The sequence below is a fragment of the Girardinichthys multiradiatus genome, chromosome 10 (genome assembly GCF_021462225.1).
Source record: "Girardinichthys multiradiatus isolate DD_20200921_A chromosome 10, DD_fGirMul_XY1, whole genome shotgun sequence".
Lineage (NCBI taxonomy): Eukaryota > Metazoa > Chordata > Actinopteri > Cyprinodontiformes > Goodeidae > Girardinichthys > Girardinichthys multiradiatus.
In genome coordinates this window covers 4,521,193-4,538,324 of record NC_061803.1, presented here as the reverse complement: position 1 = coordinate 4,538,324, position 17,132 = coordinate 4,521,193, and the positions used below count along the sequence as shown (strand labels likewise).

The 17,132-nt window shown below is 41.4% G+C and overlaps 2 protein-coding genes across 2 annotated transcripts; both read right to left on the bottom strand.

Annotated features, from left to right (window-relative positions):
• Positions 1-1,179: 1,179 nt before the first annotated feature.
• On the bottom strand, positions 1,180-3,575 carry LOC124874785 (serine protease 27-like). The gene is made up of 6 exons (XM_047376318.1): positions 3,518-3,575; positions 3,054-3,074; positions 2,814-2,976; positions 2,380-2,651; positions 1,937-2,082; positions 1,180-1,847 (listed from the first exon to the last, which is right to left on the bottom strand). The coding sequence occupies exons 1-6, from the start codon at positions 3,570-3,572 to the stop codon at positions 1,602-1,604; spliced, it is 903 nt and encodes a 300-aa protein (XP_047232274.1). The 5' UTR covers positions 3,573-3,575; the 3' UTR covers positions 1,180-1,601.
• Positions 3,576-7,753: 4,178 nt separating this feature from the next.
• On the bottom strand, positions 7,754-10,320 carry LOC124874786 (prostasin-like). Its single transcript, XM_047376319.1, has 6 exons — positions 10,222-10,320; positions 10,049-10,069; positions 9,802-9,964; positions 9,279-9,550; positions 8,231-8,376; positions 7,754-8,142 (listed from the first exon to the last, which is right to left on the bottom strand). The coding sequence occupies exons 1-6, from the start codon at positions 10,274-10,276 to the stop codon at positions 7,897-7,899; spliced, it is 903 nt and encodes a 300-aa protein (XP_047232275.1). The 5' UTR covers positions 10,277-10,320; the 3' UTR covers positions 7,754-7,896.
• Between the last annotated feature and the right edge of the window lie 6,812 nt (positions 10,321-17,132).

The following is a 17,132-nucleotide window of genomic DNA, read 5'->3' as shown; positions in this document are numbered from 1 at the left end:
ATTTTTAATATATATATAACATTTCCAGTAACTATGTTCAGAACAATGATTTTTTTCGCTTAATCTAAACTCTTCTTTTTAGAAGGTGCGCGAAGCCATCCTGGATGGCTAATCCTCTACCTGGGAACAGAGGACAAGTATTGAATTTGTACCAGCTTTGTTAAAGAGTTAAAGATCTAAAAAATCCAGGTATCAAAAATTATACATTTAGTTTAATAGGGGTGAGAGGTTAAACCAAAGATTTTTAAGCAAGTTAAGGTAGATTCCACTGTGTTCCTGAATATGGAAGTCCAACAATGCATTTCTTTCTCGTGTCCTGAAGACTTTTCACCACTTGATCCCTGAAGGCTTCTTTCTGCAGGCAATAAGAACACTGAACAGTGGAGGTGTCCTCAGGTTCCAGCTTTCTAACACCTGCAGCTCTGACTTGTCTCCGCAAACGTTTTTACAGTCATTCACAACTTGACTCATGTGACCTTAAACCCTCACATGTTGGCCTCTTTAGGTGACAAATTTGGATCATCAGGTGACAACAACCCAAACAATTGACCAAGTGGAGGTAAGGGCAAGAGACTCGTGTAACTTCAAGGGCCCTATAATGACATGAACAGCCCTACTGTACCCTATAAGCCTGATACTTCCAACCAATGTTCAGAGCTGAAGAAGCCTTTTCAATGGGAGGTGAAACATCTTCAACAAGATAAAAAGTCCACTTGTCTTCTACTGCATTTTAAATTTAAAAGCAGTTTCAAAAACATTAAAATCATACAAATCTCAAATTTCTTGGGCCAATGTGCTTTTATTGGTTGTTTTGACAGGCTAATAAGCCTAACAGATTTATACTTTTTCTCTGACAGATTTATTTTCAGTATTGTCCTGTTTTTAGCTCCATCTAAATCCACTCTGACCAGTTTCCCTGTCCCTCCTGAAAGAAAGCCTCACCACAGCATGCTACCTCCGCCATTTTATACTGTATTTACATTTTGGACAGCATTATTAGTTGGTTCAAGTGATAGGCGATTTAAAATCATAATTTATTGAAAATGTAAAATAACACGTTTAAAAGTGCTCATATGCTAAAATTTCTTTAATCTCCAGAACATTTTGGGACCTAACAAACACCTTTTTGAGTACAATTTGCAAAAAGCAAATAATTATTGATCAATATAAAGAAACACATTTAAAGGGTTTTGTTTTTATTTAGAAGATGACAAGTTGAAACAGATTTGGAGTTAAAAAAGGAATTATCTCAAAACAGACTACATGTTATGATCACTAAGATATAAGCGTAGTTAATGATAAAATATTGCTCAGTTAAAATTGGATGCAGCACACGTGTTGATTAAATAAGGACAAAAGCAATTGCCTGATGTCAGAATGAGTTTCTAGTGCACTAAGAACAGTCAAAATCTGTAAATGATTCACAGCAATATGAACATTAGGACAATGACGAAAGTACTTAAGGAAACAGTATGCTACCTAGTGTCTACGTTAAGAATTAAATTTGTCATTTTATTGAAGACCTGAACTTCTGCAGACACCAGTCCACTTTCACTTAGCATTACAAGAGCTTTTAGTTACAGTTGTAGTTTTTGGTCTTGTTACTTGGGTAAAAATGGTAGGCCTCGACAGGTGAAGGTGCTGTCAGGATCCACTCCACTGGAGGTGAACTGAACAAAGCCTGGTGGATCATCTCGGATGATGGAGTTTATCCAGGACTGGTAACCTGACACTCTGGCATAAATCCCGGGTCGATTGGGCCGAGCACAGCCGTAGCCAAAACTGACGACTCCGGATTGGATCCAGCGTGGGCCTTGCTTGCTCACCATCGGCCCTCCTGAGTCATCCTGAAATGACAGAAAGACATTTCAAGTTTTTAAAGAGCCATTATTTGTCATAGTTATTACTCTGTTGCAAAATGAAATCATGAGCGTACCTGACATGAATCTTTGCCTCCTGACAGAACACCAGAACAGATCATGTTGTCTGTGATTCTGATGAATTCATACAAGCAGCTGCACTGTCTGTTTCCTATAACTGGTACCTTCACTTCCTGAAGAGTTTGAGGAGGGGGTAAAGGCGCTGTGGGGCCATAAAGTACAAGACACACACAATCAGTGGCCTTTTATTGGAAATGCACTGGGTAAATTCTTCCTTATGCATCCCCCAATACCCTACACAATACAAGACATACACTGTGTTTTCACAAATAAAAATCTAAATTCATGCCATTTAAAATCTGTTTAGGACAAAAACGTTGTTTAGGGATAACTGGCAGATTATTGTTAAGTGCTCCTGCCGCTCCTTAGGCCATACCATCCTGGGCAGGTGGTCGAACAAGTTAAAACAAACAAATACAAGTCTTTAAACGACTCTCACCTCCCTCTGCTACATTTCCCCAGCCAGTGACCCAGCTAGCAGTGCCATTATTGAACACGCTGCCACTCGCTGCCAAACACACAGGGCCGATGTAGTTTGTGAACTTCACTGACGAGGAGAGTCTAAGCAGTGCAATGTCATTGTCAAAGGTGCTGCTGACATATTCTGGGTGTACAACGATTTCATCAACTCCCACAGATACTTGAGTAGTTGTGTTCCTGCCCTGCAGTTGCTGCTGACCAAGAGAAACCTGACACACCGATGGACTTATTCTAAAATAGAAAAAGACAGAGAGTTGCCTTCAGCAACCAATTTTCTGTAATAGGCCACATACTTTCCAGTCAAATATCTCAGGAATGTCAGCAATTCCATTGTAAATCATTCATAATTTAATGTTTGCTTTATATGACAAATCTAATCCTGACTTTACTCACTGACTGACGCAGTGAGCAGCAGACAGCACCCAGTTTCTGTTGATTAGGGAGCCTCCACAAAAATGCCTGCCAGATATCTGCAGGCTGACCTGCCACGGCCAGCTTCCAGGTGAGGCATCCTGACCTCCAACTATTTTGGGGTTTTGAGTAGCGATGCCACACACTGAAACAGAAATCATGTCCATTTATCTTATTTATAAAATTCTTTAAACACATTTTTTGATCTAATCGTCTACGTACCGCCAAGCTGTGCATGTGATTCTGGAAAAGAGACAAAACACGTGAAAAAGTTTAGCTTAACAGTAAATAACAGCTTGAGTTACAAGTGTGTGTAACTCATGTTTTCTTAAAATTACACATTTGTGTTTAAGATTAGGCTGTTTTGCAATAACAAACATTGCTAAAAAAATGTTTTTATAATTAATTAAGGATGGTGAATAAAATAGATGAGTTGAATGTGCACAAAATACATTTTTATACATTTTAACATAAACATTTATTGATTTCACAAATAACTTTAATACACACTCAATTATTAAAATAACACTAAAAGCCTGTGATCAACTATGAAGGACAGTTTTAACAGCTAGTTCTGAATAATCTGAACAATGCAATGCTCTGAATGTAATTTAAAAAAAATTTGAATTAAAAAAACTACATTTTTTCACCATTTCTAGACAACAGAGCAATAAAGAATGACTTACCTGCAAAGAGAAGGCTCACCAAAGCCATTACGTGCAGCCTTTTCCATGAAGCCATTGTGAAAGTGACTACAGAATCCTTCCTGCTCTTTAAATACCCCTGCTAAAGTGTGCCCCTCCCAAAAGACACATCATGATGATCAGGTTACATATTTTTTTTTTATTAAAGCTATATATCCACATCTTAAAGGCTTTTGAAAAAGCTCCCTCCCCCATTCTTCTTGTGCCGCACATGCCAAACGTAAATGTTTACTGTCATTGTTACTGAACAGCTGTGTGGTTTAGTATAGCTTAACTTCCTATGAAGAGATAAAATTATGATAACTACATGATTCATCAGCTGAACACCTCATGGATATGCCAGTTAATCTTTTTTGTTTGGTGGACGCACTTTTATCACACTGACATAATTTAATGGGATTTGGAAATATTTCAACAATGAATGTTAATGTTTTCCTAAATGTTACCTTGTTTTTGTCTTGTAAACATTAATTAATTTAATTAATTGCTAAAGTTTACTTAAAGGTTACTTTGATTCAACCTCTATCTACAGTCTTTTAAAGCTACTAGCCAGGGTTTTCTGTAACCTACTTTAAATAAAGTTTCTTCAAGTTTCTCCACTTGGATATTCTTTTTATTTGTACTCCCCATTTGTATGTAATATTCAGATTCCTGTTGAAGATGTTTTCTTGTATTCAGTATAGATGCAGCAACATGTTGGAGCTGTATGTAAAAAGCACTTGAATGGCATTTTGTAAAAATCAGGTAGCAGGAAAACCATTGGAAGTGCTCTGTGATGAGGAAGGGCTAGATTTCTCTATTAAATATCCTTATGCAACAGATTTGGGTAAAATATTAGATTTATATCTCACAGAATAATTCATTTTGCAGGGCAATTTAAATTGGGTTTGGGTTATTTTCTTGTTTAGTCATTTATTTTGGTAGAGGCTTCTATTTTTAACTTAACTCCAGTTCTTTTGGCAATTTTATTTCCTCTTTGTGCTGCTCTTTTCTGTCCACTCAAAGTCTTGCTAAGGAGCGTCTGTACTTAATGTATTTTTATTTTAAATCAGAAGAAAACCACCATGCTAGCTGCAGAAGACCATGATACCCGAGAATGTCCTAAGGACAAGCGTTGTGACTGACACCATTTGCTTAAGCTTCTCCATCCACAACAGTATCCAGCAGGTTTTAAGGACCACTGGAGAAAAACCTGAATATCTGTAAATGATTGATTCTGAATGGTTTAATCACCTGTGTGTGCTTTAGTGAAACAGACTCACCCTTTCTGTCGATCCTAACAGAAAACTATGACTCTTTATTCTTCGGGTCAAGAGATGCCAGTAATCTGCTAAAAGATAAAACTGACAACATTGGTTACTTACCAACCAAGATGATGTGATGCATTAAATGTATTCCTTCTTCCTGGAGTCACTGTGTGGTAATTGTAATCATTAATTGTCATTAACATTTGTCACTGTCCAGAGATTTGTAAGGCAATAAAATAGCACAGTTTTTCTAATGATTTTTTTTTATGGAAGAAATGTCATGTTTGGAGATGGTTTCCCTGCTTTAGTAATATATCTGCCATATTGTACATAAATGAGTTGACGGCCTAATATGTATGTCATTATTGTAGCAAGGAATACAAATCAGAAACTAACGAATAAATAAAAAAATTTCCAAAGTAAAGTTACTTTCAGGAGTCGTTTTCCAATGCATGTTTGCAGATAATTTTAGCCGCACAAAAAATGTGTTAGTGACAAAATGTAACACGTCTGTGGTGTAATTTTTACAGTGCAGTCTGGTTTCTAAAATGTTCTGTAAATAATAAGAAATTAAACAACATCCAGATCCTTGTATGATAAAATTCAAAATAAATGAATATTTCCAAAAAAAAAAAAAAACCAATGAAGTTTGTCATTAAATATAAACATTAAATATCTTTGTGTTTATCCAATTGTAGATTGGTTGGACAGGATTTTCAAATCACTGTAGTTTGTTTATATTTAAATTTTACACAACATCCCAACCTAATTGGAATTGGGGCTATAAATAGTAAAAGAATGAAAGAGAAAATTCAGGATAGGATAGAAAGACAGCTAAGCAGATGAACTCTGAGCCAGTTTTCAAGTCTAGAGTGTTAAAGAAAGCACATAGAGTTAGTCACAGTAAAAGCTCTGTCAGTAGCTATGTCTAGGGTTAAACACCGAAAGACACAGCCAAGTGGACCATCTGTAGAAGGTGAGCATTAGGTTTTTGGCAGCAGCAGCTCAGCCGATGCCCCCTCCAGGAAGGTGCCACAGGTAGACACAGAGCCAGGTCAGATGTACGTAGCTTCTAGAAAGAGAAAAAACAGAGAGAGAACATAGAAATAGAAGTTGAAATAACAGCAAATAACACAAAATTGGACAGTAGTATGAGAATGTAGCAGAGAGAGTGAGAGTGGCCATTGTGTCATCCAGCAGCCTAAGTCTATAGCGGCAAAACTACAGAGATAACTCAGGATAACCTAAGCCACTCTTAACTATAAGCTTTATCAAAAAGGAAAGTTTTAAGCCTAGCCTTAAAAGTAGACAGGGTGTCTGCCTCACGGACTAAAACTGGGAGCTGGTTCCACAGGAGAGGAGTCTGATAACTGAAAGGTCTGCCTCCCATTCTACTTCTAGAGACTCTAGGAACCACCAGTAAACCTGCAGTCTGAGAACAAAGTGCTCTGTTAGGAACATATGGACCAATCAGATCTCTGATATATGATGGAACTAGATCATTAAGGCCTTTATATGTGAGGAGGAGAATTTTAAATTATATTCTGGATTTAACAGGGAGCCAATGAAGGGAAGCTAAAATAGGAGAAATATGATCTCTCTTTTTAATTTTCATCAGAACTCTTGCTGCAGCATTTTGAATCAGCTGAAGGCTTTTAACTGCATTTTGTGGACATCCTGATAGTAAAGAATTACAATAGTCCAGCCTTGAAGTAACAAATGCATGGACTAGTTTTTCAGCGTCACTCCTGGATAGGATATTTTTAATTTTGGCAATGTTCTGGAGGTGAAAGAAGGAAATCCTAGAAACCTGTTTAATATGGGATTTAAATAACATGTCCTGGTCAAAAATAACATGTTACGTTATTACCAGAGGTCAATTTAATGCCATCTAGATTAATTGACTCATTAAGCAGTTTCTTTTTCAAAAGTTCTGGTCCAAAGACAACAACTTCTTTCTTTTCAGAATGTAGAAGCAGAAATTTAAAGTCATCCATGTTTTTATGTCTTCAAGACATGCCTGTAGTCTATCTAACCGGTTGGGTTCATCAGGATTTATGGATAAATAAAGCTGAGTATCATCAGCGTAACAGTGAAAATGTATCCCATGCTGCCTGAAAGCATATATATAGTCAAGAGAATTGGCCCAAGCACTGAACCCTGTGGTACTCCACAATTAACCCTAGAGTTTAAAGATGATTTATATATTACATGAACAAACTGGAATCTGTCAGAGAAATAAGATTTAAACCAGACCTGTACTGTTCCCCTGATCCCTACAGCATGTTGCAGCCTACAGACATACAGATGCAAACAAAGAGTCAGCCAACAATAAGACAGGAAACAATGGTGGCCAGCAAGAAAATTTGGACCTTTATTCACAGAACAGTAATTTCACGAGGATTTCACTGGAGAAAAAAAGTGGTTAAAGGAATTTTGACCAGATCAGCCAGACTAAAAATACTTGCAAAATTAGCACACCTGATTCAAATGATTGCATCACCTCCTCAGCATGCCATCAGGTGATGTAGCAGCATGTTAATCACCCATTCATTGAAGTCAGATGTGTGGCAGCAGGAAAACACCTAAAACATGCAGCACAGTGGGTCCTGCATGAGGACCAGGACTGGGAACTACTGGTACTATTTAACCGTAACTGCCAATAAATTATTTTTGGCTACAGTGAATGACTGTTGGTTTTCTGTTCATAATAAGAGGAATTGGACTATTATCCACATTGTTTATAATCTCACACCCGTCTGCACCTATTGCATATTATTTTTAAGACTAAAATGATGAAAAAAGACACTAGTCAGGAAATGAAGGGCCGCAAAAATTGCATTATAATGTCTAAAAGACATGTTAATGGATAACAACCTTATTAGTTGATTTGTTGTGGAAAAATAATAGATATATAGATATTTCAGACAGAATGAAAGATGAAATGAATAAAGAGTTTTCCTCATTTTAGGAGTTTTTATTAAAGCAACATTTGAAAAACAGATTTTCTTTAATATTAAGTTAAAAACATTTTATCGCCTTGGCGAAATTTTCAAAGGGCTTCGGGTGGAAAAAACATTTCCGGCAACTGAAGCTTGAAGGCCTTGGTTCTTGTTATTTGGAAAAAGATTCCTGGCTTCGACAGGTGAAGGTTCTGTCAGGATCCACTCCGCTGGAGATGAATTGGACAAAGCCTGGTTTATTAAATCTGATGTGGGAGTCTATCCAAGACTGGTAACGAGAAACTCTGGCATATACTCCAGGCAGCCTGGGCCGAGCACAGCCATCGCCAAAACTAACAACTCCAGACTGGATCCAGCGTGAGCCTTGCTTACTCACCATCGGACCTCCTGAGTCTCCCTGAAATGACAGGAAGGAAAACGTAGGAACTTATTATCGTGTTTTTGATCCAGGCGGCGTTTCATCTAAATGAAATGAAGCTGCTTACCTGACAAGAATCTTTGCCTCCTGGAAGAACACCAGCACAGATCATGTTGTCCGTGATGCTATGAGCTGAAAGTAAACAGTTGCACTGTCTGTTTCCTATAACTGGTACCTTAACTTCCTGAAGGGTTTGCGGAGAGGCTAGAGGCACTGTGAAAGATGAAATGATTAGAGATTGATCACACAAGCAAAAGAAAAACAGAGCAGATAATGTTTTTTATTAAAATCCATAACTGTCATCACAAGACACTTAAAAAAAACATAAAACATAACATAAAAAAGTAAAATACATCATGAAACAGAAGGCTATTTCTCCTGGCCATTGGTAACTAGGCTGGACAAGGAGCCATGTTTATCTCACAGAGAGCAGGATGATGATGGACGTAAACCGAAGCTGTTCAGGAGCTGCAGTGGTTCTTACTGTATGTCGGGGTCAACCAGTAACCATACCAACCACTAGATGGTGTCTACATGCCAACCACTTGTTTGCAAAACACGCCTGGAAAAAGTCCTCTCTGTCTTGCCATCACAAACGTAAATGTGTGTATATTAATAAAATCTACAGGATTTTCAAAAGGTATTATCAGTTGCTTAAGGCGAAGATTAAATCAATCCAGAAGTGGTCCAGAAAATCATATGTAACCGGATTGTAACTGTTATATGGTTTTGCTAGTTGAAAACCATAGAATAGCCCGGATCATGTGAGGAAGACACAAAATCAACCTTCTTCAATGGACATCTAAGTCCCCAGACCCATATTCTGTAGAAAACATGTAGACTGAGCTGCAGAGAAGAGAACACAAGAGAGAACCAAGGAATCTGGATCCAACGAGGATGCAAAGAGGAAGGGTCAAAGACCCCTCTATCTGTCTGACTCAAAGCATGTCCCACAGGCACAAGAGGTTTGTAAATACTATTGGGGAGTTATTGAAAACAACAATGGGAATATTTCAGCACTATATAAAGGTAGTCCTGCAATAAAACTGAATTTATTTTAAAGGGAGCCAATAAAGATAGGCAGTAGTACAAGAAGCTACTCAGCTGAAACTCACCTCCCTCTGCTACATTTCCCCAGCCGGTGACCCAGCTAGCGGTGCCGTTACTGAACTCGCTGCCACTCGCTGCCAGACACACAGGTCTGATGTAGTTTGTGAACTTTACTGATGAAGACAGTCTGAACAGTGCAATGTCATTTTCAAAGGTACTGTTATTGAACTTGGGGTGTACAATGATTTTAATGATCTTTCTGGAGGCTTCGGTTCTTGTGTTTCCGCACTTCAGCTTCTGCCGCCCTAGAGAAACCTCCCACATGGATGGTGTTGTCCTATTGAAGAAAAAGACATTAGGGATTTTTTTCATTACAGAACTTTATGATGCTGTTTTTTAACTTCTGTTATATTTTTACATCACATTTTTCTTTACAAATGATTCCGTTGAAATTCATCTTAAGATTACATTTAGCATGAAACACCTCCATGCAAGTTTGCATGTGAAATACTTCAATAATCTTACTCGCTCTGAGACAAATTTGCTAGTTTTTTACAAAAGACAATTGTATTTATGTTTTGCACTCACCAAGTGACGCAGTGAGCAGCAGACAGCACCCACTTTTTGTTGATTAGGGAGCCCCCACACCAGTGCATACCAGAAAGCTCCAGACTGACCTGCCAGGGCCAACTTGTGGGTGAAGCATCTACACCTCCAACTATTTTCGGGTTATAAGGAGCGATGCCACAAACTGAAAAGTAAAATCAGTTGAGACAATATTAGGATGAATACGTTCAATGAATTTAATTCCATAAATAGTTAAATTTCTACCAACCATTTTGCTGCGCACCAGATTCTGGGAAATAGACAAAACAGATTATTTAGATCAATTTCAGTATATTTTCTTAACCAAAATAATGAAACAAAGATTATGGATAAACCAGAAAGCTACATTTTCTATTTATTGCACACAGTCCTTATGTTTCCACCATATAAACAGTGACTTACCTGCAAAAAGAAGGTTCCCAAGGGCCAAAATGTGCAACAGTGTCTTCAGAGCCATTGTGCATGGGGCCAGAACCTCTGTGTGAAGCTCTTTAAATACTTCTTCCCATCAGTCACCTCTTCCTGTGTGCTTCACCTAAACAACGCATCACAGATCAGCTGCTCAGCTGTTTCCTCTTTCCAAGAATTCAAATAATTTTTTTTAGGTTTTTTTTTAGTTTTTAGTTCTCTTTTTTCAAAGAATTGTCATGATTTGACTGGAAGTTAAACTCACAGTTCAAAAATAAATGCTACATACCTTTTATAGTCTTCCTAAAGCTTTACACAGGCACTGTCCTTCTGTTTGTATAAATGTATGATGAAAATATTCAAACATTTATGTCAGTACATCTGATTTTTGTATTTACATCAGCTGTATAAAAAGACACAGACTTTAAATCAGACTCAGTATTTCCTGTTTTAGGTCAGTTAGGATTACCAAAATTATGCATATCCATAACCTAAAGGGTCTGGTACCAACATGGCCGAAAGGCCATTCAGAGAGGAAGAAGCCAGTACTCCAAAAGCATCATAAAAAGCTGAATCACTGTTTATAAATGTACTAAGGAACAAATCTCAACTTTTGGAGCGATCCTCTGTGGTCTGATGAATCTAACATTGAAGTGCTTGGCTCCTCAGCTTTCCCCTTTTTCTTCCCATTAGGAAAAAAAGGGGAAAGCTGAGGAGACTGATGTGCTTCACAATTGGTATCATGAGGAAATAACATTATGTGGAAATACTGAAGCAACAACTGAAGACATCAGCCAAAAAGTAAAAGCTTGGGTACAACTTGGTCTTCAAAAGCTCAATGACACTCGGAATTAGTTACAAATTGGCTTAAGGAAAATATCTCTCTCCTTTTTATGTGCATTTGAACATAAGAGCAGCAGAGCTGGTTAAACTGATAATACTAATATATTTGCTGTTTGAACTGCCACCTTAACGTGGTGGAGGGGTTTGAGTGCTCAAATGATCCTAGAGGCTATGTTGTCTGGGGCCTAAATGCCCCTAGTAGGGTCTCCCATGGCAAACAGGCTCTAGGTGATGGGTCAGACAAAGAGTGGTTCAAGAATCCCTCATGAGGACCAAAATATCGAGGCACGTGATGTCGCCCGGTACGGCGGAGCCGGGGTCCCACCCTGGAGCCAGGCCTGGGGTCGGGACTCGTCGGAGAGCGCCTGGTGGCCGGGTTGCTACTCGCGGGACCCGGCCGGGCCAAGCCCGAACGAGAGACGCGAGGCCATCCCCCAGTGGGCCCACCACCTGCAGGGGGAACCGTGAGGGACCGGTGCAAAGAGGATTGGGTGGCGGACGAAGGTGGAGACCTCAGCGGCCCGATCCCCGGATGCTTAGGCTGGCTCTAGGGACGTGGAATGTCACCTCGCTGGGGGCGAAGGAGCCTGAGCTTGTGCGGGAGGTCGAGAGATATCGACTAGAAATAGTCGGGCTCGCCTCCACGCACAGCGTGGGCTCTGGAACCCATCTCCTTGAGAGGGGTTGGACTCTCTTCTACTCTGGAGTGGCCCATGGGGAGAGGCAGCGGGCTGGGTTGGGTTTGCTTGTTGCCCCCCAGCTCAGCCGTCTCGTGTTGGGGTTTACCCCAGTGGATGAGAGGCTCGTATCCCTGCGCCTTCTGGTTGGGGAGAGGTCTCTGACTATCATTTCAGCGTACAGGCCGAGTGGTAGTGCAGAGTACCCGGCCTTCTTGGCGTCCCTGTCGGGGGTGCTGGATAGTGCCCCTCCCGGGGACTCCATTATTCTGCTGGGGGACTTCAACGCCCACGTGGGGAACGACAGTGACACCTGGAGAGGCGTGATCGGGAGGAATGGCCTCGCCGATCTGAATACGAGTGGTGTTTTGTTATTGGACTTCTGCGCTAGTCACGGATTGTTCATAACGAACACCATGTTCAAACATAAGGGTGTCCATCAGTGCACTTGGTACCAGGACACCCTAGGCAGGAGGTCAATGATCGACTTTGTTGTCGTATCATCAGACCTTCGGCCGCATGTTTTGGAAACTCGGGTGAAGAGAGGGGCTGAGCTGTCCACTGATCACCACCTGGTGGTGAGTTGGATCTGCTGGAGGAGGAGATAGCCGGACAGACTTGGCAGGCCCAAGCGCATAGTGAGGGTTTGCTGGGAACGCCTGGCAGAGCCCTTGGCCAGGGATGTATTCAACTCCCACCTCCGGGAGAGCTTCGTCCAGATCCCGGTGGATGTTGGAGACATAGAGTCCGAGTGGACCATGTTCTCCGCATCTATTGTTGATGCTGCTGCCCGTAGCTGCGGTCGTACGGTCTGCGGTGCCTGTCGCGGCGGCAATCCCAAAACCCAGTGTTGGACACCAGCAGCAAGGGATGCTGTCAAGCTGAAGAAGGAGTCCTATCGGCTGTGGTTGGCTTGTGGGACTCCTGAGGCGGCTGACGGGTACCGTGAGGCCAAGCGTGCTGCAGCCCGGGCTGTGGCAGAGGCAAACACTCGGGCCTGGGAGGAGTTCGGTGAGGGCATGGAGAAGGACTACCAGTTGGCCTCGAAGTGATTCTGGCAAACCGTCCGGCGCCTCAGGAGAGGGAAGCAGTGCTTCGCCAACACTGTTTATAGTGGGAGTGGGAGACTGCTGACCTCGACTGAGGACATTATCGGGCGGTGGAAGGAGTACTTCGAGGATCTCCTCAATCCTGCCATCACGCATTCCCTGGTGGAAACAGAGGCTGGGGACTCCAGGTTGGACTCTTTCATCACCCAGGCTGAAGTCACCGAGGTGGTTAAAAAGCTCCGCGGTGGCAAGGCTTCGGGGGTGGATGAGATCCGCCCTGAGTACCTCAAGGTGGGTGTGTTCCAACTACAGGGGGATCACACTCCTCAGCCTCCCTGGTAAGGCCTACGCCAGGGTATTGGAGAGGAGAGTCCGGCCGATAGTCGAACCTCGGCTTCAGGAGGAACAGTGTGGTTTTCGTCCTGGCCGTGGAACACTGAACCAGCTCTACACCCTCTACAGGGTACTCGAGGGTTCATGGGAGTTTGCCCAACCGCTTCACATGTGTTTTGTGGACCTGGAGAAGGCATTCGACTGTGTCCCTCATGATGCCCTGTGGGGGGTGCTCCAGGAGTATGGAATCGGGGGCCCTTTATTAGGGGCCATCTGGTCCCTGTACGAGCGGAGCAGGAGTTTGGTCCGCATTGCCGGCACTAAGTCGGACCTGTTCCCGGTGCATGTTGGGGGTTTAGTTTGGGGACCAGTGGATTTCGTCTCTTCTTTTTGCAGATGACGTGGTCCTGCTGGCCCCCTCTAGCCAAGACCTACAGCATGCGCTGTGGCGGTTCGCAGCCGAGTGTGAAGCGGCTGGGATGAAGATCAAGTCCGAGGCCATGGTTCTCGACCGGAAAAGGGTGGCTTGTCCTCTTCAGGTTGGAGGGGAGTTCCTGCCTCAAGTGGAGGAGTTTAAGTATCTCGGGGTCTTATTCACGAGTGAGGGAAGAATGGAGCGGGAGATCGACAGACGGATCGGTGCGGCTGCCACAGTAATGGGGGCACTGTGCCGTCCGTTGTGGTGAAGAGAGAGCTGAGCCGAAAAGCAAAGCTCTCAATTTACCGGTCGGTCTACGTCCCAACCCTCACCTATGGCCATGAACTTTGGGTCATGACCGAAAGAACGAGATCCCGGATACAAGCGGCTGAAATGAGCTTCCTCCGTAGGGTGTCCGGGCACTCCCTTAGAGATAGACTGAGGAGCTCAGCCATCCGGGAGGAGCTCGGAGTAGCCAGTTGAGGTGGCTCGGGCATCTATACTGGATGCCTCCTCGACGCCTTCCTCGGGAGGTGTTCCAGGCACGTCCCACTGGGAGGAGGCCCAGGGGACGGCCCAGGACACGCTGGAGGGACTATGTCTCTCGGCTGGCCTGGGAACGCCTTGGGCTCCCCCTGGAGGAGCTGGAGGAGGTGTCTGGAGAGAGGGACGTCTGGGCGTCTCTGCTGAGTCTGCTGCCTCCGCGTCCCGGTCCCGGATATGCGGAAGACGACGAGTACGAGTACGAGTATTTGCTGTTTAATTATCAGCAATAATAGTATTTATTAGTGACCTTCGGTGAGGTAAAGATGATGGAGAAAACTAGACGTATTTGCTGGACTGACTCTGTTGAACAGAACGTTTTCTGCCAACCATAGAGTCAAAGGTCAATGAATCTTCTTCCTTATTTCTAATGAAAAATGATTGATGGAAGAAGAGATGACAATTGTGTTTCCAATACTTTTATTGTAAGGCTTAATTATAACAAGACAAAAATCCTCATGGAATTACTGCCTTTTAAATTCCATAAAAATACATAAGACAAAATAAAAACTTTCCTTTTTCCGGCCTGTCTTTCCACTATCCATACATACTCTCTTGTCTAAGTTCTTGTACATCATTGATGAATGAGCTAACGTGCTTTTTGGTTATCAATGTGTAACCTGCAGGTATGTGTTAATGGATCCGTTATTTCTCCTGCAGCTTCAGGAGAAATAACGGATCAATTAACACATACCTGCAGGTTACACATTGATAACCTGCAGGTATGTGTTAATTGATCCGTATTTCTCCTGAAGCTGCAGGAGAAATACGGATCCATTAACACATACCTGCAAGTTACACATTGATAACCTGCAGGTATGTGTTAATTGATCCGTATTTCTCCTGAAGCTGCAGGAGAAATACGGATCCATTAACACATACCTGCAAGTTACACATTGATAACCTGCAGGTATGTGTTAATTGATCGTATTTCTCCTGAAGCTGCAGGAACGACGCAAGCACACCCTGCATGTATAAATCCTCCACGCAGCACAATCCCAACTCCATCAAAGGCCCGATCCAGAGTAAAAGGAATAAATGATGGATTTGCATAGAGTGCCAATGTGAGGGATAGAGCCCTGAGATTGTAACTGTAATTTGGTTTTCCAAGACGAATAGGAGACATTTTAATAGTCCTGACTGAGTGAGGGAGACAGTCTTCCTGCTCCATGTCCAGCCACCTGCAGAGTTGTCTCATCTGACTATAGGAAAAACAGCATATCTTAGCCACCCAGTAATAATGCATAAAGTCTGGGACAGCCACGCCTCCACTTGTCTTAGGTGTGCACAAATGTCCCCTTCTGATCCTTTGGGATTTATAATTCCAGATAAATGGAAGAATTATGGCCTCTACTTTTTTAAAGAAACCTATGATGAGGTATATGGGTCAATTCTGAAAGAGGGGGAGACAAACCATCTTAACTGCATTTCCTCTTCCTATCACAGGTTTTGGGAATGTTTTGAGAAGAGTCCAACTTCTGAATCAGAGATCACAAATCTTACCTAAAACCAAGATGACACCATGCACCTACGTTGAGTGACAGAGTATTCCTACCTCTGACTTCGTGGAGTGACTCCGTGGTCGAACACATGATTGATTGTCATGAACATTAGTCAGTGCTGGAGGAAATGACATCACTAATTCATTTTGTTCTAAATAATAGAGTCATTTCTGTTGTTTGAATTGATTGTGGATTATATTAAATTAGCTGTAGTTAATCTTAGCTTCTGATTACATTTCACCTTGTTTCCACTTTATGCCATGCCAACTGTCAGACTGCTCAAAAAAACAATATTATGTAGAGACTAAATATACTGTTTCACACAAATTATACATTATGCACTTTCTGTGTTAATTTCATGTTGCCTTGGTCTCTAATAAACTGTCAATCAAAGCAGAAAGTTCCTTTGTGGTTAAAAAAAAGATAAATCCTTCAAATATTGGGTTGCATATTTATGATTGCAACTGTAATAATAAAAAACTCAGATCTCAAGAATATTTTTGTGTATTATTTCCTACATATTTTCATTGGTTGTGGCTGTAATGCTGTTTGGGCCAGTAGACATCTATGACACAGAATATGATCACACCAAATTGACTCTAAGCAACATGTTGTCTGTAAATATTGTTGACTGGAAACATAAAGACCACATGTCTAAAGGTGGACTCTGTGTAGATTAGTGAAAATTACTATAAACTATTGGTTGTCAAAGTGGGAATGCAACATTTCCAAGAAAGGCATTGTTGCAGCAAAAACATCTCAAGGCTCGTTCTTGTACCTGAAAAAGTTGGTTAGGAGCCGTGTTGTTTTGCAGAGAAAAGCTGCTAAAGCACAAAATGGGAAATGTACAAAATGAATAGTAGCTAACTAGAAAAAAACCACAATGATTTCCAGAGTGTAAAGTATAGTATCAAATTTCTGATTTATTTTTTTATTACATGCATTATAAAACTTACATGTGTAAAAAAATGCAAATAAGGCTGAACAAAGCAAAGGTGTTGGAAAAACTGTCAATAATACCATAAAAAGGCCTTGATTATTTTAACAAGATCTTCCAAAACTCCCATCTGAATGAGTCACTGCATGTCATCTTAGCAAAACTGGACCAGCTCTGCGTCCTTGATTCTGGTTTTATTGAGACCTGAGTGGTTCCAGTCCTAAAAAAGGGCATGACCTTTATCTTTACAGAAGAAGCAGATGATGCTGATGTTAACCTTATCAGTCTTCATCATGGTGACTTTATAGTTTAAACATGTTATCAGAATAGGTCTGTTTTTCAGGACGCCACAGCATCAAATGGAAACCTACAACTTCATGACTTCATGGTGGAAACAAACTGGAACAGGGAAGTACCGATGACTAAACATCCAATTAAATCATGAATTATGAGCGAATTATTCATCTTTAATGAATGAACATATCTTAGACTTACCATATGTTGGACAAAGCTGAATATTATCCATGATTTCTGGCCACATGATTTTAGATTCTACATTTTTGATTTGATTTTTCTGATAATTTAGATGTTTATACACAATGC